General features: G+C 46.8%; 1 protein-coding gene across 1 annotated transcript in view; it reads right to left on the reverse strand.

Moving 5' to 3' along the window:
* The window catches only part of ADCY5 (adenylate cyclase 5), a 289,522-nt gene that overhangs the window by 75,427 nt on the left and 188,820 nt on the right, over window positions 1-25,275 (reverse strand). The window contains 4 exon segments of the mRNA XM_077449730.1: window positions 11,797-11,938; window positions 14,480-14,638; window positions 18,055-18,182; window positions 18,528-18,639. Coding sequence (XP_077305856.1) covers window positions 11,797-11,938; window positions 14,480-14,638; window positions 18,055-18,182; window positions 18,528-18,639 — 541 coding nt within the window.

Consider the following 25,275-nt stretch of genomic DNA (forward strand, 5'->3'; position numbering starts at 1 on the left):
TCTGCTTATTGTCAGCTGAGAGAGGTGATCCGAGGACGGGCAGAGGAGAGGACAGGGTGGAGGTGACGAGAGGACAGGCAGAGGAGAGGAGAGGACGGGCAAAGGAGAGGGCAGGGTGGAGGAGATGAGAGGATGGGCAGAGGAGAGGAGAGGATGGACTGAGGAGAGGAGAGGAGAGGATGGACTGAGGAGAGGAGAGGATGGTGAGAGGAGAGAACAGGCAGAGGAGAGGAGAGGACAGGGTGGAGGAGATGGGAGGCCGGGCAGAGGAGAGGAGAGGACGGGCAGAGGAGAGGAGAGGACTGGGTGGAGCAGAGCAGAGGACCGGGTGGAGCAGAGGAGAGGACCAAGTGAAGAAGAGGAGAGGACAGGGTGGAGGAGAGGACGGGGTGGAGGAGAATGGAGGACAGGCAGAGGAGAGTACAAGGTGGAGGAGAGGACAGGGCGGAGGAGAGGACAGGGTGGAGGAGAGGACAGGCAGAGGAGAGGAGAGGATGTGCAGAGGAGAGGACGGGCAGAGGAGAGGAGAGGATGTGCAGAGGAGAGGACGGGCAGAGGAGAGGACCGGGTGGAGCAGAGGAGAGGACCAAGTGAAAAAGAGGAGAGGACAGGGTGGAGGAGAGGACGGGCTGGAGGAGAATGGAGGACAGGCAGAGGAGAGTACAAGGTGGAGGAGAGGACAGGGCGGAGGAGAGGACAGGGCGGAGGAGAGGACAGGGCGGAGGAGAGGACGGGCAGAGGAGCGGAGAGGACAGAGTGGAGGAGAGGACAGGGCGGAGGAGAGGACGGGCAGAGGAGAGGACGGGCAGAGGAGAGGGCGGGGAGAGGAGAGGACCGGCAGAGGAGCGGACGGGCAGAGGAGTGGAGAGGATGTGCAGAGGAGAGGACAGAGTGGAGGAGAGGACAGGGCGGAGGAGAGGACGGGCAGAGGAGCGGAGAGGATGTGCAGAGGAGAGGAGAGGACAGAGTGGAGGAGAGGACAGGGCGGAGGAGAGGACGGGCAGAGGAGAGGATGGACAGAGGAGCGGAGAGGATGTGCAGAGGAGAGGAGAGGACAGAGTGGAGGAGAGGACGGGTGGAGGAGAGGACAGGGTGGAGGAGAGGAGAGGACCGTCGGAGAAAAGGAGAGGACAGGGTGGAGGAGAGGAGAGGACTGGCGGAGGAGAGGATGGGCGGAAAAAAGGAGAGGACAGGGTGGAGGAGAGGACGGACGGAGGAGAGGACAGGGGTGAGAAGAGGAGAGGACAGGCTGGAGGAGAGGACAGGCTGGAGGAGAGGACAGGCTGGAGGAGAAGACAGGCTGGAGGAGAAGACAGGCTGGAGGAGAGGACAGGCTGGAGGAGAGGACAGGCTGGAGGAGAGGACAGGCTGGAGGAGAGGACAGGCTGGAGGAGAAGACAGGCTGGAGGAGAGGTCAGGCTGGAGGAGAGGACAGGGTGGAGGAGAGGACGGGCGGAGGAGAGGACAGGGTGGAGGAGAGGAGAAGAAAGGGTGGAGGAGAGGAGAGGACAGGGTGGAGAAGAGGAGAGGACAGGGTGGAGAAGAGGAGAGGACAGGGTGGAGGAGAGGAGAGGGTGGGCAGAGGAGAGGACAGGTAGAAAAGAGAAGAGGATGGGCAGAGGAGAGGATGAGCAGAGGAGAGGAGATGACGGGTGGAGCAGAGGAGAGGATGGTCAGAGGAGCAGAGGAGAGGAGATGGATGAGCAGAGGAGAGGAGATGACGGGTGGAACAGAGGAGAGGATGGGCAGAGGAGAGGATGGGCTGAGGAGAGGAGAGGATGGGCAGAGGAGAGGAGAGGATGGGCAGAGGAGAGGAGAGGATGGGCAGAGAAGAGGAGAGGATGGGCAGAGAAGAGGAGAGAATGGGTGGAGGAGAGGAGAGGATGGGTGGAGGAGAGGAGAGGATGGGAAGAGGAGCGGAGAGGATGGGCAGAGGAGAGGAGAGGATGGGTGGAGGAAAGGAGAGGATGGGTGGAGGAAAGGATGAGCAGAGGAGAGGAGAGGATGGGTGGAGGAGAGGATGGGTGGAGGAGAGGAGAGGATGGGCAGAGGAGAGGAGAGGATGGGCAGAGGAGAGGAGAGGATGGGCAGAGGAGAGGAGAAGACGGGCAAAGGAGAGGAGAGGATGGACAGAGGAGAGGAGAGGATGGACAGAGGAGAGGAGAGGATGGACAGAGGAGAGGAAAGGACGGGTGGAGGAGAGGAGAGGATGGACAGAGGAGAGGAGAGGATGGACAGAGGAGAGGAAAGGACGGGTGGAGGAGAGGAAAGGATGGGCAGAGGAGAGGAGAGGATGGGTGGAGGAGATGAGAGGATGGGCAGAGGAGAGGAAAGGACGGGCAGAGGAGAGGAGAGGATGGACAGAGGAGAGGAGAGGATGGACAGAGGAGAGGAGAGGATGGACAGAGGAGAGGATGGACAGAGGAGAGGAAAGGACGGGTGGAGGAGAGGAGAGGATGGACAGAGGAGAGGAGAGGATGGGTGGAGGAGAGGACGGCTGGAGGAAAGGACAGGATGCACATAGCAGATCCCATGAACGGCTATTAAAATTCACGCTTCCAATGTGAACCTGTCTATAGTCCGATCCCCGCCCTGCCGATCCTGCAACCCGGAGATCTGAGAGTAGAAGAGTCACCTGACAACTGAGTGAGAGTGGCTGCGGTTGGAGTATAGGAGGATAAAACCCATCAGTTTAACCATTATAGAGATTTTTCTTCACGTCTCGTCTTAAGAGATCCAACAGGGAGTGAGAGAAAACCTCTTCAAAGAAAAGAGAAATCCCAATTCTTAGACAGCTGTCAGCAGAACAGGTGTCCCCAGTGGAAGATTTCCTCTCACATCCTGTTGCAGTGACAACAGTAGATATTTTGGATTTGGGACCGAATCCATGTCTAATCCATCATTGTCAGCTGAGAGAGGTAATCCAGTGGACCACCCACTACTCCTCAATAAACTCCACTCCTTTGGTCTCCATGACTCTTCGCTGGTTCTCATCCTACCTATCTCACCGCTCCTTCAGGGTCACTTACAACTCTACTTCCTCCTCTCCTCTTCCTTTCTCCGTTGGGGTCCGCCAAGGTTCTTTTCTTGGACCTCTCCTTTTCTCAATCTACACCTCCTCCCTGGGTCAGTTGATTGCCTCCCACGGCTTCCAATATCATCTCTACGCTGGTGACACCCAAATCTATCTCTCCACCCCCCCCCCCCAGCTCTCTCCATCTGTCTCCTCACGTATCACCAACTTACTAGAAGACATATCAGCCTGGATGGCACATCACTTCCTCAAACTCAACCTGTCCAAAACCGAGCTCATGATATTTCCCCCCTCAGGTGCCACTTCCCCTGATTTCACGATCAATGGCTCAACTATCACCTTGCCCCCCCCCCCCCCCCCCCCCACACCAAGGTCCTAGGTGCAGTCCTCGACTCAGGACTAACCTTTCGGCCCCACATCCTATCGCTATCCAAAATTTGCCGCCTCAACCTCCGCAACATCTCCAAGATACGCCTCTTCCTAACCAATGTCACCACAAAGCTTCTAATCCACTCCCTGGTCATCTCCCGCCTCAACCTCCGCAACATCTCCAAGATACACCTCTTCCTAACCAATGTCACCACAAAGCTTCTAATCCACTCCGTGGTCATCTCCCGCCTCAACCTCCTCAACCTCTCCAAGATACGCCCCTTCCTAACCAATGTCACCACAAAGCTTCTAATCCACTGTGTGGTCATCTCCCATCTCAACATCCGCAACATCTCCAAGATACGTCCCTTCCTAACCAATGTCACCACCAAGGTTCTAATCCACTCCCTGGTCATCTCCCGCCTCAACCTCCACAACCTCTCCAAGATACGCCCCTTCCTAACCAATGTCACCACCAAGATTCTAATCCACTCCCTGGTCATCTCCCGCCTCAACCTCCACAACCTCTCCAAGATACACCTCTTCCTAACCAATGTCACCACCAAGCTTCTAATCCACTCCGTGGTCGTCTCCCGCCTCAACCTCCTCAACCTCTCCAAGATATGCCCCTTCCTAACCAATGTCACCACAAAGCTTCTAATCCACTCCGTGGTCATCTCCCATCTCAACATCCGCAACATCTCCAACATACGTCCCTTCCTAACCAATGTCACCACCAAGGTTCTAATCCACTCCCTGGTCATCTCCCGCCTCAACCTCCACAACCTCTCCAAGATACGCCCCTTCCTAACCAATGTCACCACAAAGCTTCACCACTCCGTGGTCATCTCCCGCCTCAACCTCCATAACCTCTTCAAGATACACCTCTTCCTAACCAATGTCACCACCAAGCTTCTAATCTACTCCCTGGTCATCTCCCGCCTCAACCTCCGCAACCTCCTCAAGATACGCCCCTTCCTAACCAATGCCACCACCAAGCTTCTAATCCACTCCCTGGTCATCTCCCGCCTCAACCTCCACAACCTCTTCAAGATACACCTCTTCCTAACCAATGTCACCACCAAGCTTCTAATCTACTCCCTGGTCATCTCCCGCCTCAACCTCCGCAACCTCCTCAAGATACGTCCCTTCCTAACCAATGTCACCACCAAGCTTCTAATCTACTCCCTGGTCATCTCCCGCCTCAACCTCCTCAACCTCTCCAAGATACGCCCCTTCCTAACCAATGTCACCACCAAGCTTCTAATCCACTCCCTGGTCATCTCCCGCCTCAACCTCCACAACCTCTTCAAGATACACCTCTTCCTAACCAATGTCACCACCAAGCTTCTAATCTACTCCCTGGTCATCTCCCGCCTCAACCTCCGCAACCTCTCCAAGATTCACCTCTTCCTAACCAATGTTACCACAAAGCTTCACCACTCCGTGGTCATCTCCCGCGTCAACCTCCACAACCTCTTTAAGATACACCTCTTCCTAACCAATGTCACCACAAAGCTTCTAATCCACTCCCTGGTCATCTCCCGCCTCAACCTCCTCAACCTCTCCAAGATACACCTCTTCCTAACCAATGTCACCACAAAGCTTCTAATCCACTCCCTGGTCATCTCCCGCCTCAACCTCCTCAACCTCTCCAAGATACGCCCCTTCCTAACCAATGTCACCACAAAGCTTCACCACTCCGTGGTCATCTCCCGCCTCAACCTCCATAACCTCTTCAAGATACACCTCTTCCTAACCAATGTCACCACCAAGCTTCTAATCTACTCCCTGGTCATCTCCCGCCTCAACCTCCGCAACCTCCTCAAGATACGCCCCTTCCTAACCAATGTCACCACCAAGCTTCTAATCTACTCCCTGGTCATCTCCCGCCTCAACCTCCTCAACCTCTCCAAGATACGCCCCTTCCTAACCAATGTCACCACCAAGCTTCTAATCCACTCCCTGGTCATCTCCCGCCTCAACCTCCACAACCTCTTCAAGATACACCTCTTCCTAACCAATGTCAAAACCAAGCTTCTAATCTACTCCCTGGTCATCTCCCGCCTCAACCTCCGCAACCTCCTCAAGATACGTCCCTTCCTAACCAATGTCACCACCAAGCTTCTAATCTACTCCCTGGTCATCTCCCGCCTCAACCTCCGCAACCTCTCCAAGATTCACCTCTTCCTAACCAATGTCACCACAAAGCTTCTAATCCACTCCCTGGTCATCTCCCGCCTCAACCTCCTCAACCTCTCCAAGATACGCCCCTTCCTAACCAATGTCACCACAAAGCTTCACCACTCCGTGGTCATCTCCCGCCTCAACCTCCTCAACCTCTCCAAGATACGCCTCTTCCTAACCAATGTCACCACCAAGCTTCTAATCCACTCCCTGGTCATCTCCTGCCTCAACCTCCTCAACCTCTCCAAGATACATTTCTTCCTAACCAATGTCACCACAAAGCTTCACCACTCCGTGGTCATCTCCCGTCTCAACCTCCACAACATCTCCAAGATACGCCCCTTCCTAACCAATGTCACCACCAAGCTTCTAATCTACTCCCTGGTCATCTCCCGCCTCAACCTCCGCAACCTCCTCAAGATAAACCTCTTCCTAACCAATGTCACCACAAAGCTTCACCACTCCCTGGTCATCTCCCGCCTCAACCTCCGCAACATCTCCAAGATACGCCCCTTCCTAACCAATGTCACCACCAAGCTTCTAATCTTCTCCCTGGTCATCTCCCGCCTCAACCTCCGCAACCTCTCCAAGATTCACCTCTTCCTAACCAATGTTACCACAAAGCTTCACCACTCCATGTTCATCTCCTGCCTCAACCTCCGCAACATCTCCAAGATACGCCCCTTCCTAACCAATGTCACCACAAAGCTTCTAATCCACTCCGTGGTCTTCTCCCTCCTCAACCTCTGCAACATCTCCAAGATACGCCCCTTCCTAACCAATGTCACCACCAAGCTTCTAATCCACTCCCTGGTCATCTCCCGCCTCAACCTCCTCAACCTCTCCAAGATACGCCCATTCCTAACCAATGTCACCACAAAGCTTCTAATCCACTCCCTGGTCATCTCCCGCCTTAACCTCCGCAACATCTCCAAGATACGCCCCTTCCTAACCAATGTCACCACCAAGCTTCTAATCCACTCCCTGGTCATCTCCCGCCTTAACCTCCGCAACATCTCCAAGATACGCCCCTTCGTAACCAATGTCACCACCAAGCTTCTAATCCACTCCCTGGTCATCTCCCGCCTCAACCTCCTCAACCTCTCCAAGATACGCCTGTTCCTAACCAATGTCACCACAAAGCTTCTAATCCACTCCCTGGTCATCTCCCGCCTTAACCTCCGCAACATCTCCAAGATACGCCCCTTCCTAACCAATGTCACCACCAAGCTTCTAATCCACTCCCTGGTCATCTCCCGCCTCAACCTCCTCAACCTCTCCAAGATACGCCGTTCCTAACCAATGTCACCACAAAGCTTCTAATCCACTCCCTGGTGATCTCCCGCCTTAACCTCCGCAACATCTCCAAGATACGCCCCTTCCTAACCAATGTCACCACCAAGCTTCTAATCCACTCCCTGGTCATCTCCCGCCTTAACCTCCGCAACATCTCCAAGATACGCCCCTTCCTAACCAATGTCACCACAAAGCTTCTAATCCACTCCCTGGTCATCTCCCGCCTTAACCTCCGCAACATCTCCAAGATACGCCCCTTCCTAACCAATGTCACCACAAAGCTTCTAATCCACTCCGTGGTCTTCTCCCTCCTCAACCTCCTCAACCTCTCCAAGATTCACCTCTTCCTAACCAATGTCACCACAAAGCTTCTAATCCACTCCGTGGTCATCTCCCGTCTCAACCTCTGCAACATCTCCAAGATACGCCCCTTCCTAACCAATGTCACCACAAAGCTTCTAATCCACTGCCTGGTCATCTCCCGCCTCGACTGCCGACACTCCCTCCTCATTGGCCTACCTCTAAATAGGCTCCTCCCCACTTCAGTCCATCATGAACGCTGCTGCCAGGCTCATCCATCTCACAAACTCTCAGCGTCTGCTGTACCCCTCTCTGCCAATCCCTCCATTGGCTGCCACTCAACCAAATAATTAAATTCTAGATACTAACTACAACTTACAAAGAACTCCACAACCTGGTCCCCGACTACATCACTGACCTGGTCTCCAAATACCAACCTAATCATTCTCTTTGCTCCTCCCAAGACCTCCTGCTCTCAAACTCCATTGTCACCTCCTCCCATGCTCGCCTTCAGGACTTCTCCAGAGCCTCTCCCATCCTCTGGAATGCTCTACCCCAATCTGTCCGGTTTTCTCCTACTTGATCCACTTTCATACAATCCCTGAAAACTCATCCCTTGTATCTCTTGACCTTCTCTCTTAGATTGTAAGCTCCAAGGAGTAGGGCCCTCTGATTCCTACTGTATTAGTGTATTGTATTTGCACTGTCTACCCTCAAATTGTAAAGTGCTGCGTAAACTGTTGGTGCTATATAAATCCTGTATAATAATAATAATAATAATAATAATGTGCACTCCATGTGTGTGCATACAGGGGAGTACCACCAGTCCTCCAGTAGGGGGGCTCAGGCACACAGGTGAGCCCGGACAGCAGGGAGATCGGTGCGGTGGGACGGGAGGACAATTACAGAATGAAGTACTGTGTCTGTGTCTCTCACTCCAGCAGCTGAAAGACACTTTATCCCCCTCTCCCTCCAGCTGGCTTTCAGCTGCTGGTGGGAGAGACACAGACTCAGTGCATTGTTCTGTAATAGTCCCCCCCCCCAGCACGGATCCTCCTCCGTGTGGCCCCACATCTGATTCCCACCTTTGTGCCTGTCCGCCCCCCCCCCCCCCTCCAGCACTGCAGATACACAGGCTGGATGGAGACTGGGTACTGATCACTCCTGTGTCCATTGATACCTGAGCATAGTAAACTGTGTTTACTATGGTTCCGTTTATGAATGCGGAGGAGCCCCTGTCTCCTTTAGTGAAGCTGAGGTTACAGAGAATGGAACTGAAGAATCTGTATCCTTCATGTCTTTTCTCTGTCTCAAAGTTGAGATGTCAGATGAGATGTCCCAGCGTTGTAAAAATATATTTTTTTAAATAAATAAAATGTAAATAATTTAAATAAAATTATTTTTTTATAATGGCCATTTTTGTAATTTGGGGGGCTGTCAGGTAGGCTGTACTGTGATTTCCAACGGCAGCCCTGCTGCTTGAACCAGCGTCTGACGGTGTTGTGCAAACTCACAATTCTTCATCCTCTGAGCCCCGCACTCCTACGTATGAGATACATTGTTTCATTTTCTTAAAGTAAACACTTCCTCTATGTTTATCTTAGGGATTGGCTGTTACATTGTTTCATTCTGAAATACCAACACTATATTATTATAGACTTTTTGGTTATTTACACAACATCATTATTGTAATATTATTAATTACTAGTATTATTGATAAATACTATTATTATATATTTTTTTGTAACATATAAAACAACTGCTATTTTATTTTACCCTCATTCTCTAATTATAATATTTATAATATTTTAATTTATGACAACTATTCATTTTATTTACCCTAAATTTATAACCATTACAATCCATACTTTATATGGGTCATCACTATATTAATATTTTAGGGATTGCATTCCTGCTGACCAATGTCATCATTTATATATTATTATTTTTCTTGTATGTTTTCTAAATTATATTTCTAAACATTTTTTTTATAATTATACATTTTGAATATATATATATATATATATATATATATATATATATATATATATATATATATATATTTTTTTTTTTTTCAAAATGTATAATTATAAAGAAAAAAGTATAAATATAATTTAGAAAACATATATATAAAATATATGTTTTCTAAATTATATTTATACATTTTTTTTATAATTATAATGGGTCATCACTATATTAATATTTTAGGGATTGCATTCCTGCTGACCAATGTCATCATTTATATATTATTATTTTTTTTGTATGTTTTCTAAATTATATTTCTAAACATTTTTTTTATAATTATACATTTTGAAAATATATATATTTATATATATATATATATATATATATATATATTTTTTTTTTTTTTTTTTCAAAATGTATAATTATAAAGAAAAAAGTATAAATATAATTTAGAAAACATATATATAAAATATATGTTTTCTAAATTATATTTATACATTTTTTTATAATTATAATGGGTCATCACTATATTAATATTTTAGGGATTGCATTCCTGCTGACCAATGTCATCATTTATATATTATTATTTTTTTTGTATGTTTTCTAAATTATATTTCTAAACATTTTTTTATAATTATACATTTTGAATATATATATATATATATATATATATATATATATATATATATATATATATATATATATATATATATATTTATTTTTAGATATATATATATATATATATATATATATATATGTTTATTTATTTATTTATTTATTTTTTTCAAAATTTATAATTATAAAGAAAAAAGTATAAATATAAAATTTAGAAAACATATATATAAAATATATGTTTTCTAAATTATATTTATACATTTTTTTATAATTATAAATTGAAAAAAAAAAAACATATATATATATATATATATATATATATATATATATATATATATATATATATATATATTTTTTTTTAAATGTATAATTATAAAAAAAATGTATAAATATAATTTAGAAAACACATATATATATATATATATATATATATATATATATATATATATATATATGTGCGTTTTCTAAATTATATTTATACATTTTTTTTATAATTATACATTTTGAAAAAAAAAAATAAAAAAAAAAATATATATATATATATATATATATATATGTATATATTATTGGTATTACTGAGTATATTTCATTTTTGTTGTTGTTTCTCGTATTATCACTAACAGAAGGAAGGTATCATAGAACAATGCCTGGGTCAGTTGGGGGGGGGGGGGGGGGTAACTAGAACTTTCAGGGCTCCGATGTAAGAAACCATAAAGGGCCCCCCTGACCTCCCGTCCACCAGGGCCCTTATGTCAGTTTTTTTGTTTTGTTTTTTACAATATAATTTTTTTATTATTATTTTAGTATTTTTTTAGGAGCCCTGTTGGGGGCTTTGGTGGGGTCCAAACAGAAATATAAATCTTCCACCTTTGAGACAGAGAAAGGTGACTGAGGACGCAGCCCTCAATCTTCATCTCTGCAGCCTCAGCTGCACAGAATGAATGGACAGGGAGAGCTCTGTACAGAGGCTTCCCCTTCATTAATTAGTTTAGTTACAATTTTTTTTCTTTTTTTTTTGCAAATTTAAACAAATTTGTCAATTCGGAAATATCCGAATTAATGAAAACCCGTTTAACAAATTTTTCCGAATATTCGTACATTCAGAAATTCGAAAATCTGAAATAATAACTAACTAATAATAGGTTAACTATTACTAACTATTCAATTATAGGTATTGGAATTTTCTTTCCAATTTGGCTGTTAGTAAATGTAACGAATACGAATTTATCCAAAGTTACAAATTATCCGAAATAATGAACGCCATAGCTAAACTAATGGAATTATTAATAATAAATAATAATAATAATAATAAATATGTATTATTAATTTGTTTTGTTCCATTTGTTTAGATTCGGCATTCATTATTTTGGATAATTTGGTAACTTCGGATAAATTTGTATTCGTTACGTTCACTAACAGCCAAACTTGAAAGGAAATTCCAATACCTAGAATTTAATAGTTAGTTATTCTTTAGAATTTGCGGATTTTCTTTCTCATTTTTGGATTTTCTAATTTTCTAATTTATAAATTTACGAATTTTTGAATGTTCAGATTTACAAATTGCGATCATAACGATTGACCCAAAAAACGGTCCCCCCCCCCGCCAAATAAAACGAAAACTAACACATTTTTCGGGAGTGCACATGTCTACTGTTCATACACAAACGGAAGCATAGTAAACAGTTTACTATGCCTCTGTTATGAATGGACAGAGTCAGTGATCTGTATGGATCAGACTCTCCATTCAGAAAAGGATGGGGTTGGTAAATGACACATTTACCGCACCCTTCCCCGCTCTCCATCCTGACAGATCTCCCACAGCACCGGACATAGCTGTGGGGGACGAGGGATGAAGGGGGGGGGGGGGACTGAGGCAAGAGAGAACACAGGGGGCAGCAGAAAGAAGGAGCGGCGGGGGGCGCTGACAGCGGTGGTGGGCGGGCATTAAAGCACACCCTTTTGACCCATTGGGGTTAATGTCAGGTTCAAGCAGACAGACCCTTCCAAGGAATTTCTAGGTGAATTCTTACCCGCTTCTGGGTGCATTGTACTATGAGGAACGTTTCAATGCTGTGCTTCTTCAGATACGCGTTTCGCTCCCCTCCGGTACCAGGCTCCACCTCGTAATCCCCGTTCAGGTAGTTCAGAGTCGCCTTCGTGATGTGGATACGTCTGAGGAATGAAATCCAACATGTCACCTTATTCTAGAAGGTTGGTGGGTGGAAATTCTACTGAAAATTCAAACAAAGTAGCAGAGTGGAGAATATCTATTCACGTTGTCGGTGACAGGTCCTTTTTATGCACCTATAGACTTTATAACTGTTAGTTTACTTCATGTGATATATACATCATGTGCCACCCTGCTTGGACAGAGATGACGCCATCTTGTAAATCCTGGTGCGGTTGCAGTTCTTGGCTGTGTTCACAAATGTCTGACGCAGATCAGCCCCCCGCTGCAGCCTCTCACATTGTGACTTGCTACAGAGTAACAATGTACGGCCTGATCACTGGGGGAGGGGGAGACTGAGGAAATGACTCTTCCTCCTTCTACAAAGTTACAATGTACAGTCTGATCACTGGGGGGGAGGGGAGACTGAGGAAATGACTGCTCCTCCTTCTACAAAGTTACAATGTACAGTCTGATCACTGAGAGAGGGGAGACTGAGGAAACACTTCCTCCTTCTTCTACAAAGTTACAATGTACAGTCTGATCACTGGGGGAGGGGAGACTGAGGAAATGACTCCTCCTTCTTCTACAAAGTTACAATGTACAGTCTGATCACTGGGGGAGGGGAGACTGAGGAAATGACTCCTCCTTCTACGAAGTTACAATGTACAGTCTGATCACTGGGGGAGGGGAGACTGAGGAAATGACTCCTCCTCCTTCTACAAAGTTACAATGTACAGTCTGATCACTGGGGGAGGGGAGACTGAGGAAATGACTCCTCCTCCTTCTACAAAGTTACAATGTACAGTCTGATCACTGAGAGAGGGGAGACTGAGGAAACACTTCCTCCTTCTTCTACAAAGTTACAATGTACAGTCTGATCACTGGGGGAGGGGAGACTGAGGAAATGACTCCTCCTCCTTCTACAAAGTTACAATGTACAGTCTGATCACTGGGGGAGGGGAGACTGAGGAAATGACTCCTCCTCCTTCTACAAAGTTACAATGTACAGTCTGATCACTGGGGGAGGGGAGACTGAGGAAACACTTCCTCCTTCTTCTACAAAGTTACAATGTACAGTCTGATCACTGGGGGAGGGGAGACTGAGGAAATGACTCCTCCTTCTACGAAGTTACAATGTACAGTCTGATCACTGGGGGAGGGAAGACTGAGGAAATGACTCCTCCTCCTTCTACAAAGATACAATGTACAGTCTGATCACTGGGGGAGGGGAGACTGAGGAAATGACTCCTCCTCCTTCTACAAAGATACAATGTACAGTCTGATCAGGGGGAGGGGAGACTGAGGAAATGACTCCTCCTCCTTCTACAAAGTTACAATGTACAGTCTGATCACTGGGGGAGGAAAGACTGAGGAAATGACTCCTCCTCCTTCTACAAAGTTATAATGTACAGTCTGATCACTGGGGGAGGAAAGACTGAGGAAATGACTCTTCCTCCTTCTACAAAGTTACAATGTACAGTCTGATCACTGGGGGAGGGGAGACTGAGGAAATGACTCTTCCTGCCTGCAGCAGACTGATGACATCATCTCAGCCTAGGCACAGTCACTGAATGTACGGTTCTTGGCTGTGTTCACAAATGTCTGACGCAGATCAGCCCCCCGCTGCAGCCTCTCACATTGTGACTTGCTACAGAGTAACAATGTACGGCCTGATCACTGGGGGAGGGGGAGACTGAGGAAATGACTCCTCCTCCTTCTACAAAGTTACAATGTACAGTCTGATCACTGGGGGAGTTGAGACTGAGGAAATGACTCCTCCTCCTTCTACAAAGTTATAATGTACAGTCTGATCACTGGGGGAGGAAAGACTGAGGAAATGACTCCTCCTCCTTCTACAAAGTTACAATGTACAGTCTGATCACTGGGGGAGGGGAGACTGAGGAAATGACTCTTCCTGCCTGCAGCAGACTGATGACATCATCTCAGCCTAGGCACAGTCACTGAATGTAGCTCGGGGGTGGCTCTAATGATAAATGGGCGGAGCTCTTCTGACCCTGTTGCTGTATATTGGGACATGTCTGGGATTTATATAGGAAGTTCCACTTTAATAATTCTCCCACAATTGGTCATCATTTCCTTACAATGAACGATTCCTAGACGGGTCAGTCAAATCAAATGAAAAATATTTTATTTCTGGCTAATCAAAATGGAAATTGAAGAATTCTCGATGCTAAAATATTCTCGGCAATCATTCCTCGGATGTGACCCCGGCGACCCCGAGTGACATCACCGCGCAGAAAGGGGGAAATCCCTCCCAGGGAATATTTTATAGGAAACTCTTCATACATTTCTATATTAGAGGTTTATATTCCATCACAGAGAAATAATACCCCTGACTACTTACCCCATCAGATCCTCCCCTGCAGCCATTACCTATCGTATCCCCTCCCCCCCCTCTGGTTAGATTGTAAGCTCCATGGGCAAAGCCCTCCTATTCTTTCTGTATTGTAATTGTACCGTCTCCCTTTATATTGTGAAAACCGTTGGCGCTATATAAATCCTGAATAATAATAATAACTTACCCCGCTTTGCCTCCAGCCTCCATGTGATTGGCCAGAGTGACGTCATTGGACCAGACATCGAACTGCCACTTGCGCAGCCCCAGGACACCGCAGTGAACGCGACCGCTGTGAATCCCCACACGCATATTGACATTCACCCCTGTCACTTCCCTCACCAGCCTGCAGGGGGAGACACAATACACACAGATGGATACAAAATAGTAAAGTCTATCAAGAAACAGCAAAAGCCTAAAGATTCTGTAATAGGAAAATAGATCATAACAGGATTATATTGTTACCATTATTAACGTTGAATTAAAGGCAAAACTTTTTTTTAAAACTCTCTCTCCAGTTTTAGAGGGATTAGAACACGTGAGTTTTTATCTCTGTCCGTTTCCCAGACAAGGAGATTCATCCTCTCTGTATGTCCCAGAGGCAGAACGAGAAGATTCAGGGCCCCCGGGGCAAGAAACCATGAAGGGCCCCCCTGACCCCTGGCTTGGGTCCTTCCCATCGAGCCTGGTGGCAGAACCCCAAGGCCTGGTCACCAGTGAGACCTTTGTGACCCTGGTAGTTCCTCCACTGGTGTTGGTAGTTATTATTATTATTATTATTATTTTTTTGGAAGCCCCATTAGGGGGCTTTGGTGAAATATAAAGGGGTCTAAACAGACCTCTGATGTTCCACTTTTAAGACAGAGAAAGGACATTGGGGACACAACCCTCAATCTCCATCTCTGCAGCCTCAGTAGCTCTATACAGAGGCTCCCCCCTCCATTCACAAACTGAAGCATAGGAAAGGCAGTTTCCTATGCTTCAGTTATGAATGGACACAGGAGCGATCGGTACCAATCACTGACTGTCTGTTCGGACCTCCATCCTGACAGCATCTCCTGCAGCAGAGGGGAAGGGGGAGCCTGGCAGAGCTGTGGGGGATGAGGAAAGGGGCCAAGAGATGGCACACAGGGCCAGGAGAGACACAGAGTCTGGGGAGGGGGGGGGGGCTTCAGAAGAGACCTGGATAAAAGGTGCGGCGGGGGTAGCAGCATAGAGAGGCACAATCCCTCCATGTTCCTCCTGCAGCTGCTGACTGCCTGCTTCTCTTCCTCTCCATCCTGACAGCATCTCCTGCAGCAGACAGCGGGAGAGAGGAGGGGTGAACTGTGCGCTCCTCTCCCTCCTGCAGGCAGTCAGTGGCTGCAGGAGGAACATGGAGGGATCAGTGCCTCTATATGCCGCTGCCCCCGCCGCCCCTCTTATCCAGATTTCTTCTGCTGCCCCCCCCCTACCCTTGTGTCTCTCCTGGCCCCTTGTGCTCTCATGCCCCATCGTCCCCTGCAGCTCTTTCAAGTTACCCCCTCCCCTCTCCCGCTGGCTGCTGCAGGAGATGCTGTCAGGATGGAGAGGAGGAGTAGCAGGCAGTCAGCAGCTACAGGAGGAACATGGAGAGGTCGGTTCCTCTATATGCTGCTGCCCCCGCTGCCCCTCTTATCCAGGTCTCTTCTGCTGCACCCCTGCCCCTGTGTCTCTCCTGGTCCCGTGTGCTCACAAGCCCCCCCCCCCCCCCCGACAGAGCTGCAGGGGATAGGGACGGGGGGGGGGGCTTGAGAGCACACGGGACCAGGAGAGACACAGGGGCAGGGGTGCAGCAGAAGAGACCTGGATAAGAGGGGCAGCGGGGGCAGCAGCATATAGAGGAACCAACCTCTCCATGTGCCTCCTGCAGCTGCTGACTGCCTGCTTCTCCTCCTCTCCATCCTGACAGTCAGGATGGAGAGGAGGAGAAGCAGGCAGTCAGCAGCTGCAGGAGGCACATGGAGAGGTCGGTTCCTCTATATGCTGCTGCCCCAGCTGCCCCTCTTACCCAGGCGCAGGCCCCCTAAAGGATGGGACCGGGTCACAATTGTGACCCCTGTACTTACACCCCTGTTTGCCATTATCATTGAAAGTGAAAATAAAATAAAATACCAAATTTTGGGTTGTCCCCAGAAAAGTAATAGAGGGGAAAATCTTCCAATGGGGGGAGGGATTTTCTCTCACTTCCTGTTCTGTCTATCGGACAGGAAGTGAAGGGAAATCTCCTTAAATGGAACACAGATGGCAAAAAAAAAAAAACTGACAGGGGTTATAACCCCCCCTTACTCAAAAATGAAAAAAAAAAAGTTTTGGCTATAATTCTACTTTAACCAGTTTAGTTTATCGCTCACCCTTCTACCCCTATCCCCACAAACTCCCCCCCCCCCCCCCCCTTCTTCCATGCAGCGGAGCAATTTTTTATATTTCTGCTCTGGGTCAGTTTATTAACAAATTTTGACTAATTCGTTAATTTGGAAAATTAACAAAAATTAAACGAAACCCAATTTAACACATTTTTTCCAAATCTTTGTAAGTTCCAATATTCGAAAAACCGTAAATTCATAAATTTGAATATCCGAAAACCGGAAAATCCGAAAATCTGAAATAACAACTAATAATAACTTAACTATTATTAACTATTAAATTAGAGGTATTGGATATTCCTTTCAAATGTGGCTGTTAGTGAACGTAACGAATTTATCCGAAGTTACGAATTATCGGAAATAACAAATGGCGCATCTTAAGAAATAGAATGGAAACTAATAATAATAATAATAAATAACAATAATAATAAAAACGTATTATTATTATTATTTATTATTTATTATTAATTCTTTCCATTCCATTTGTTTAGATGCGCCATTCGTTATTTCGAATAATTCTTACGTTCGGATAAATTCGTATTCGTTACGTTCACTAACAGCCAAACTCGAAAGGAAATTCCAATACCTCTAATTTAATAGTTAGTTATTATTAGTTAGTTATTATTAGTTAGTTATTATTTAGAATTTTCAGGTTTTTGTTGTATCGAATTTTCGGATTTCCTTTCTTATTTTTAGATTTTCGATTTTTGAATTTCAGAATTTTTGAATTTCAGAATTTTTGAATTTACGAATTTTCGAATTGACGAATTTACTCATTTTGATCATAATGAATGATACGAAAAACTAAAATAAAAAAAATAAAAAAAAACGACTGAAACGAAAAAAAAAATTTCGGCAGCGCGCATGTCTAATAAAGCGGAACAGTTATTTTGTGTTTGTTCCCTACTTCCGGAGTTGTTATTCATTTGGATCCACCAATCAATATGAGGAGAGGAGTTGCCTATCTATAAAATGCCATGTCAGTTTTTCATTGAATACCAGTTTCTGTGAATGGAGGGGGGGGGGGGGGGGGGGGGAGGGGCGGTATAGTTGGCATTGCAGCTTATAGTGCAACCAAAAAAATCAGACGTGATCGTTGTTTATTGATTTATTTTAAATGCAAAACGCTACCATGCGTTTGCGGCCCGCTTCAACACAGGTGCATTGCCCTAGTGCATTAGGGGTGCCATTTAAAAAAAAGAATGACGTCACAATGTGGCGCCACGTCTTGCGGTACCACGCGCGTGAATGTGTACGTTACTGTCACACAATGGTTTAAATGGACCAAATCAACCTCAGCTGTGTTCCTGCTGTACACAGGACAGTGATCACTAATCTTCATGTTGGGTACGGGCCAATCACTGAGCCCGGAACTTACGATATCGCCTCGATCATGTCCATCCCCATCTCTACGCAGCAGTGGGCGTGGTCAGCGCGGGCCTCCGGGAGACCGGACACGCAGTAGTAACAGTCCCCCAAGATCTTTATCCGCAGACAGTGGTTCTCCTGCAAGCAAAAACAAGAAAGAAAGAAATCCAGAAATATGTCATGATTGCTGAAATACACAACTAATCACAGCGAGCGCGGATCGCCCGCAGGGGCGCACATCTCCGGGGGGGTCTCTTCTTCCCCAAACAGACCAGCGCAGTACAACATGAAGCTGCACACTGCCACTTCCTGAAAAAAAGCTTAAAACCAACTTTATTGTCTCAGCACAAATGAGGACACTACAGACAGCACCTCTCACCGACGCGTTTCACCCCCCCTACCCATGTGACCGGCTCTATATGTATATATTGATGACAGATATAAAATAGATAATATATACTGTATGTGTGCGTATATACTTACAGCCGCCAGCTTGTCAAACCGGGCAAACAGCTCATTGAGGGTCATCACCAGTTCCTGGGCCGTGCACTGCGACGCCAAACTCGTAAATCCTTCGATGTCCGCAAACAGGATACTGCAACATAACAGGAGGAACACGAAGGAGAATTATACGGGGTGAATATTCCCGGACACTCGTCCCCAAATACCAACATGCAGGGTACGGTCACACTTGTTGGGTTATGTCGGTCGGTAGTCAGGGGGCCGCACACCAGCATGGCCCAGCAGGCTGACCATAGGGGCCACTTCACGACCCTTCATATGTGAGATCTCTCATAACCAAACATTGCAGAAAAATAAATCTATCTGTCTAGACTTTCTTTATTCCAACGAATGTGTTATATCTGTGCCACAAATACAGAAAATACATGTTGATCCTGCCAGAAATCCCTGAGAGATGCTCTTTGACTGTCCTACATTATCATTAGTTATCATTGCTCCGAGATATCTGAGGGATGAAAGGAGGAGCTCTGCCGAGTGCTTTGCCAGAAGTGACCGTGTCCTCTTCTCTGTTGACCCCTGTCCTCTTAGCCGATAGCCCCCTGTACCCTGTCCTGATGACTGCTATCCACTGCCCTACTGATCCCTGGCTTCTGCCCTTATAATCCCTGTTCTCCACCCTGCTGACCCCTGTCTTCTGCCTTGATAACCCCTGTTCTCCACTTTGCTGACCCCTGTCCTCTGCCCTGCTAACTGCTGTCCTCTGCCCTAATGACCCCTGTACACTGCCCTGCTGACCCCTATCATCTGCCTTACTGACCCCTATCATCTGCCCTGATAACCCCTGTTCTCCACCCTGCTAACCCCTATCTTCTGTCTTACTCACCCACTGCCCTGATATAACCTCCTGTACACTGCCCTACAAACTGCCAACCCTATCCTCTGCCCTGCTGATCCCCTGCACACTACCGACTTACTGACTCCTATACACTGCCCTACCGACTTACCGACTCCTATACACTGCCCTACCAACTTACTGACTCCTATACACTGCCTTACCGACTTACTGACTCCTATACACTGCCCTACCGACTTACTGACTCCTATACACTGCCCTACCAACTTACTGACTCCTATACACTGCCCTACCGACTTACTGACTCCTATACACTGCCCTACCAACTTACCGACTCCTATACACTGCCCTACCAACTTATTAACTCCTATACACTGCCCTACCAACTTATTAACTCCTATACACTGCCCTACCAACTTTCTGACTCCTATAAACTGCCTTACTGACTCTATACACTGCCCTACCGACTTACTGACTCCTATACACTTCCCTACCGACTTACTGACTGCTCTACACTGCCCTACCGACTTACTGACTCTTATACACTGCCCTACCAACTTACTGACTCCTATACACTGCTCTACTGACTTACTGACTCCTATACACTGCCCTACTGACTTACTGACTCCTGTACACTGCCCTACCGACTTACTGACTTCTATACACTGCCCTACCGACTTACTGACTCCTATACACTTCCCTACCGACTTACTGACTCCTATACACTTCCCTATCGACTTACTGACTCCTAAACACTGCCCTACTGACTTACTGAATCCTATACACTGCCTTACTGTCTTACTGACTCCTATACACTGCCTTACTGACCTACTGAATCCTATACACTGCCTTACCAACTTACTATCATCTGCCCTGATAACCCCTGTTCTCCACCCTGCTAACCCCTATCTTCTGCCTTACTCACCCACTGCCCTGATATAACCTCCTGTACACTGCCCTACAAACTGCCAACCCTATCCTCTGCCCTGCTGATCCCCTGCACACTACCGACTTACTGACTCCTATACACTGCCCTAACGACTTAGCGACTCCTATACACTGCTCTACCAACTTACTGACTCCTATACACTGCCCTACCGACTTACTGACTCCTATACACTGCCCTACCGACTTACCGACTCCTATACACTGCCCTACCAACCTACTGACTCCTATACAATGCCCAACCGGCTTACTGACTCCTATACACTGCCTTACCGACTTACTGACTCCTATACACTGCCCTACCGACTTACTGACTCCTATACACTGCCCTACCGACTTACTGACTCCTATACACTGCCCTACCAACTTACTGACTCCTATACACTGCCCTACCAACTTATTAACTCCTATACACTGCCCTACCAACTTACTGACTCCTATAAACTGCCTTACTGACTCTATACACTGCCCTACCGACTTATTGACTCCTATACACTTCCCTGCCGACTTACTGACTGCTCTACACTGCCCTACCGACTTACTGACTCTTATACACTGCCCTACCGACTTACCGACTCCTATACACTGCCCTACCAACCTACTGACTCCTATACAATGCCCAACCAGCTTACTGACTCCTATACACTGCCTTACCGACTTACTGACTCCTATACACTGCCCTACCGACTTACTGACTCCTATACACTGCCCTACCGACTTACTGACTCCTATACACTGCCCTACCAACTTACTGACTCCTATACACTGCCCTACCAACTTATTAACTCCTATACACTGCCCTACCAACTTATTAACTCCTATACACTGCCCTACCAACTTACTGACTCCTATAAACTGCCTTACTGACTCTATACACTGCCCTACCGACTTACTGACTCCTATACACTTCCCTACCGACTTACTGACTGCTCTACACTGCCCTACCGACTTACTGACTCTTATACACTGCCCTACCAACTTACTGACTCCTATATACTGCTCTACTGACTTACTGACTCCTATACACTGCCCTACTGACTTACTGACTCCTGTACACTGCCCTACCGACTTACTGACTCCTATACACTTCCCTACCGACTTACTGACTCCTATACACTTCCCTATCGACTTACTGACTCCTAAACACTGCCCTACTGACTTACTGAATCCTATACACTGCCTTACTGTCTTACTGACTCCTATACACTGCCTTACCGACCTACTGAATCCTATACACTGCCTTACCAACTTACTATCATCTGCCCTGATAACCCCTGTTCTCCACCCTGCTAACCCCTATCTTCTGCCTTACTCACCCACTGCCCTGATATAACCTCCTGTACACTGCCCTACAAACTGCCAACCCTATCCTCTGCCCTGCTGATCCCCTGCACACTACCGACTTACTGACTCCTATACACTGCCCTACCGACTTACCGACTCCTATACACTGCCCTACCAACTTACTGACTCCTATACACTGCCTTACCGACTTACTGACTCCTATACACTGCCCTACCGACTTACCGACTCCTATACACTGCCCTACCAACTTACTGACTCCTATACACTGCCTTACCGACTTACTGACTCCTATACACTGCCCTACCGACTTACCGACTCCTATACACTGCCCTACCAACCTACTGACTCCTATACAATGCCCAACCGGCTTACTGACTCCTATACACTGCCTTACCGACTTACTGAATCCTATACACTGCCCTACCGAATTACTGACTCCTATACACTGCCCTACCGACTTACTGACTCTATACACTGCCCTACCAACTTACTGACTCCTATACAATGCCCAACGACTTACTGACTCCTATACACTGCCTTACCGACTTAATGAATCCTATACACCGCCCTACCGACTTACTGACTCCTATACACTGCCCTACTGACTTACTGACTCCTATACACTGCCCTACCGACTTACCGACTCCTATACACTGCCTTACTGACCTCACATCCTCTGCCCTCCTGACATTTTACATGCGCAGTACACAGCGGACACTATCCGACAGGGGACAGTATTTGACATGACACCGGCGTGGTTATACTTTCTCCGTCAGTAAATCAGGCCCCAGATTGTGCAGAAGATCAAACAAGCAGTTTTTAAAGTGAAGCAAACATGTGCCTGAGGAGGCAACTGCCAGGAGCCAGTACAGGTCAGAGGTCACCGGTGGAGCCATTGGGGGAAGGGGGGGGGGGGTGGAAAATAAATGCAGCCATACAATGAGGGTGAAGTGCATGGAGCATTTCCATAGACGTGCAGATTGATTATCGCAGAATAAACAGTGTGTGTCCGGCTGACTCCATATAGAGGAGCCCCGGGTGACGCTTCTCATAGAAACGTTACAGAGAAACCTGGAATGTCCCAGAAGATAAGAAGAGAATTGTCACTATTAGCGGCCATCATTATGTGACATTTCATGGAAACCCGGCGCCGGCGCCCAATCCCGCTCTAACCTCTCTCGTTTCTGGAATTTCCCCGAATTGTACCGGTTCTTCTCGGAAAAAATTACAAGAAGGGCCGAGCAACCAATTATATGACATGATATATGTGATAAATGATATGATATATACCGTATCTCACAAAAGTAAGTACACCCCTCACATTTGTGTAAATCTTTTCTTCTCTCTTTTCATGTGACAACACTAAAGAAATGACACTTGTCTACAATGTAAAGTAGTGAGTGTACAGCTTGTATAACAGTGTAAATTTCCTGTCCCCTCAAAATAACTCAACACACAGCCATTAATGTCTAAACCGCTGGCAACAAAAGTCAGTACACCCCCTAAGTGAAAATCTCCAAATTGGCCCCAATTAGCCATTTTCCCTCCCCAGTGTCATGTGACTCGTTAGTGTTACAAGGTCTCGGATGTGAATGGGGAGCAGGTGTGTTAAATTTGGTGTTATCGCTCTCACTCTCTCATACTGGTCACTGGAAGTACAACATGGCACCTCATGGCAAAGAACTCTCTGAGGATCTGAAAAAAAAAGAACCGTTGCTCTACATAAAGATGGCCTAGGCTATAAGAAGATTGCCAAGACCCTGAAACTGAGCTGCAGCACGGTGGCCAAGACCATACAGGGGTATAACAGGACAGGTTCCCCTCAGAACAGGCCTCGCCATGGTCCACCAGAGAAGTTGAGGTCACGTGCTCAGCGTCATATCCAGAGGTTGTCTTTGGGAAATAGACGTATGAGTGCTGCCAGCATTGCTGCAGAGGTTGTAGGGGTGGGGGGGGGGTCAGCCTGTCAGTGCAGGGGGGGATGGGTGATCATACATATCTGTGTGCATTTCTTGAGCTTCAGCTACAGAGCTCAGAAAACAACAGAGCAGCTAAGAATAGCCTTGTGAACATGTAAATAGTTGTCTAGAGCTCCATCTGCTGGCTATCTTTTATTTTTATTTTGCATATATAAGTACATCTAACCCCTTACTTACGATGAACTTCCCTTATATTCTCCCTTTTGGTCTGTTAAATGCCCCTATTGGGGAACCAGAGAGGACACGGCGGTCCTTTTGCTTCCTACTTGGCCTTCTTCACTATATAGTTCATGAGCCAACTGCAATAGTTGATTACCAGTTACCATTGGAACATTGGAAGACCCCTTTCACACTGGGGCCGCGGCCGCGACAGTGCTAAAGTACTGCTCGATTTAAGGCTGGCACTTTTTGCCCGCTGGTGTTGCGGCTCTTCCAAATCGCTTTTCAGTCGCTTTCCGAAGTGCTGCCCATTCATTGCAATAGGCGGGGCATTTTGGGAGCACTAAATACAGCGCCCCCAAACCGCCCCAAAGATGCTGCTTGCGGAACTTTTCGGAACGCCCCGCAAGCGCAGCACCCCCCTCCCCCTCCCCCCCCCCCGGTGTGGAAAGTCACACTGGAATGAATAGGAAGCGGTTTTCAGGCACTCAGCGCCAAAGCCCCTTAAAACCGCCCTCAGTGTGAAAGGGGTCTAACTGTTTAACAAGTGACACCCCCCCCCCTCCTGCATGGTTTGAACACCTTGGGGTCTGTATGAACCTCAATAATAATAATAAAAAAAAGGTTTATAAAAATACAATCTGAAAATATCACAATTGAAAGAGTTTAGTTGTATCGGTTTGATAAGTGCAAAGATAATACCTGTTGATCCTGCCAGAATTCCAGTGAACAGAGAAAACTTCCTGAGCTTCAGTTAAATTGTTGTCATCTATCTTAGTTGGCAAAAAAACACCTTCCCTTATGTCAGTGGTCTCCCAACTGTGGCACGGGCACTATTCCTCCCACTGACTCCAATGATGGGGCACTATTCCTCCCACTGACTCCAATGATGGGGCACTATTCCTCCCACTGACTCCAATGATGGGGCACTATTCCTCCCACTGATACCAATGATGGGGCACTATTCCTCCCACTGACTCCAATGATGGGGCACTATTCCTCCCACTGACTCCAATGATGGGGCACTATTCCTCCCACTGATACCAATGATGGGGCACTATTCCTCCCAGTGATACCAATGATGGGGCACTATTCCTCCCACTGATACCAATGATGGGGCACTATCCCTCCCACTGATACCAATGATGGGGCACTATTCCTCCCACTGACACCAATGATGGGGCACTATTCCTCCCACTGACACCAATGATGGGGCACTATTCCTCCCACTGACTCCAATGATGGGGCACTATTCCTCCCACTGACACCAATGATGGGGCACTATTCCTCCCACTGACTCCAATGATGGGGCACTATTCCTCCCACTGACTCCAATGATGGGGCACTATTCCTCCCACTGACTCCAATGATGGGGCACTATTCCTCCCACTGATACCAATGATGGGGCACTATTCCTCCCACTGACTCCAATGATGGGGCACTATTCCTCCCACTGACTCCAATGATGGGGCACTATTCCTCCCACTGATACCAATGATGGGGCACTATTCCTCCCAGTGATACCAAT

The sequence above is a fragment of the Lithobates pipiens genome, unplaced genomic scaffold (assembly GCF_037356315.1).
Source record: "Lithobates pipiens isolate NorthernLeopardFrog02 unplaced genomic scaffold, aLitPip1_a1.2 Scaffold_22, whole genome shotgun sequence".
Lineage (NCBI taxonomy): Eukaryota > Metazoa > Chordata > Amphibia > Anura > Ranidae > Lithobates > Lithobates pipiens.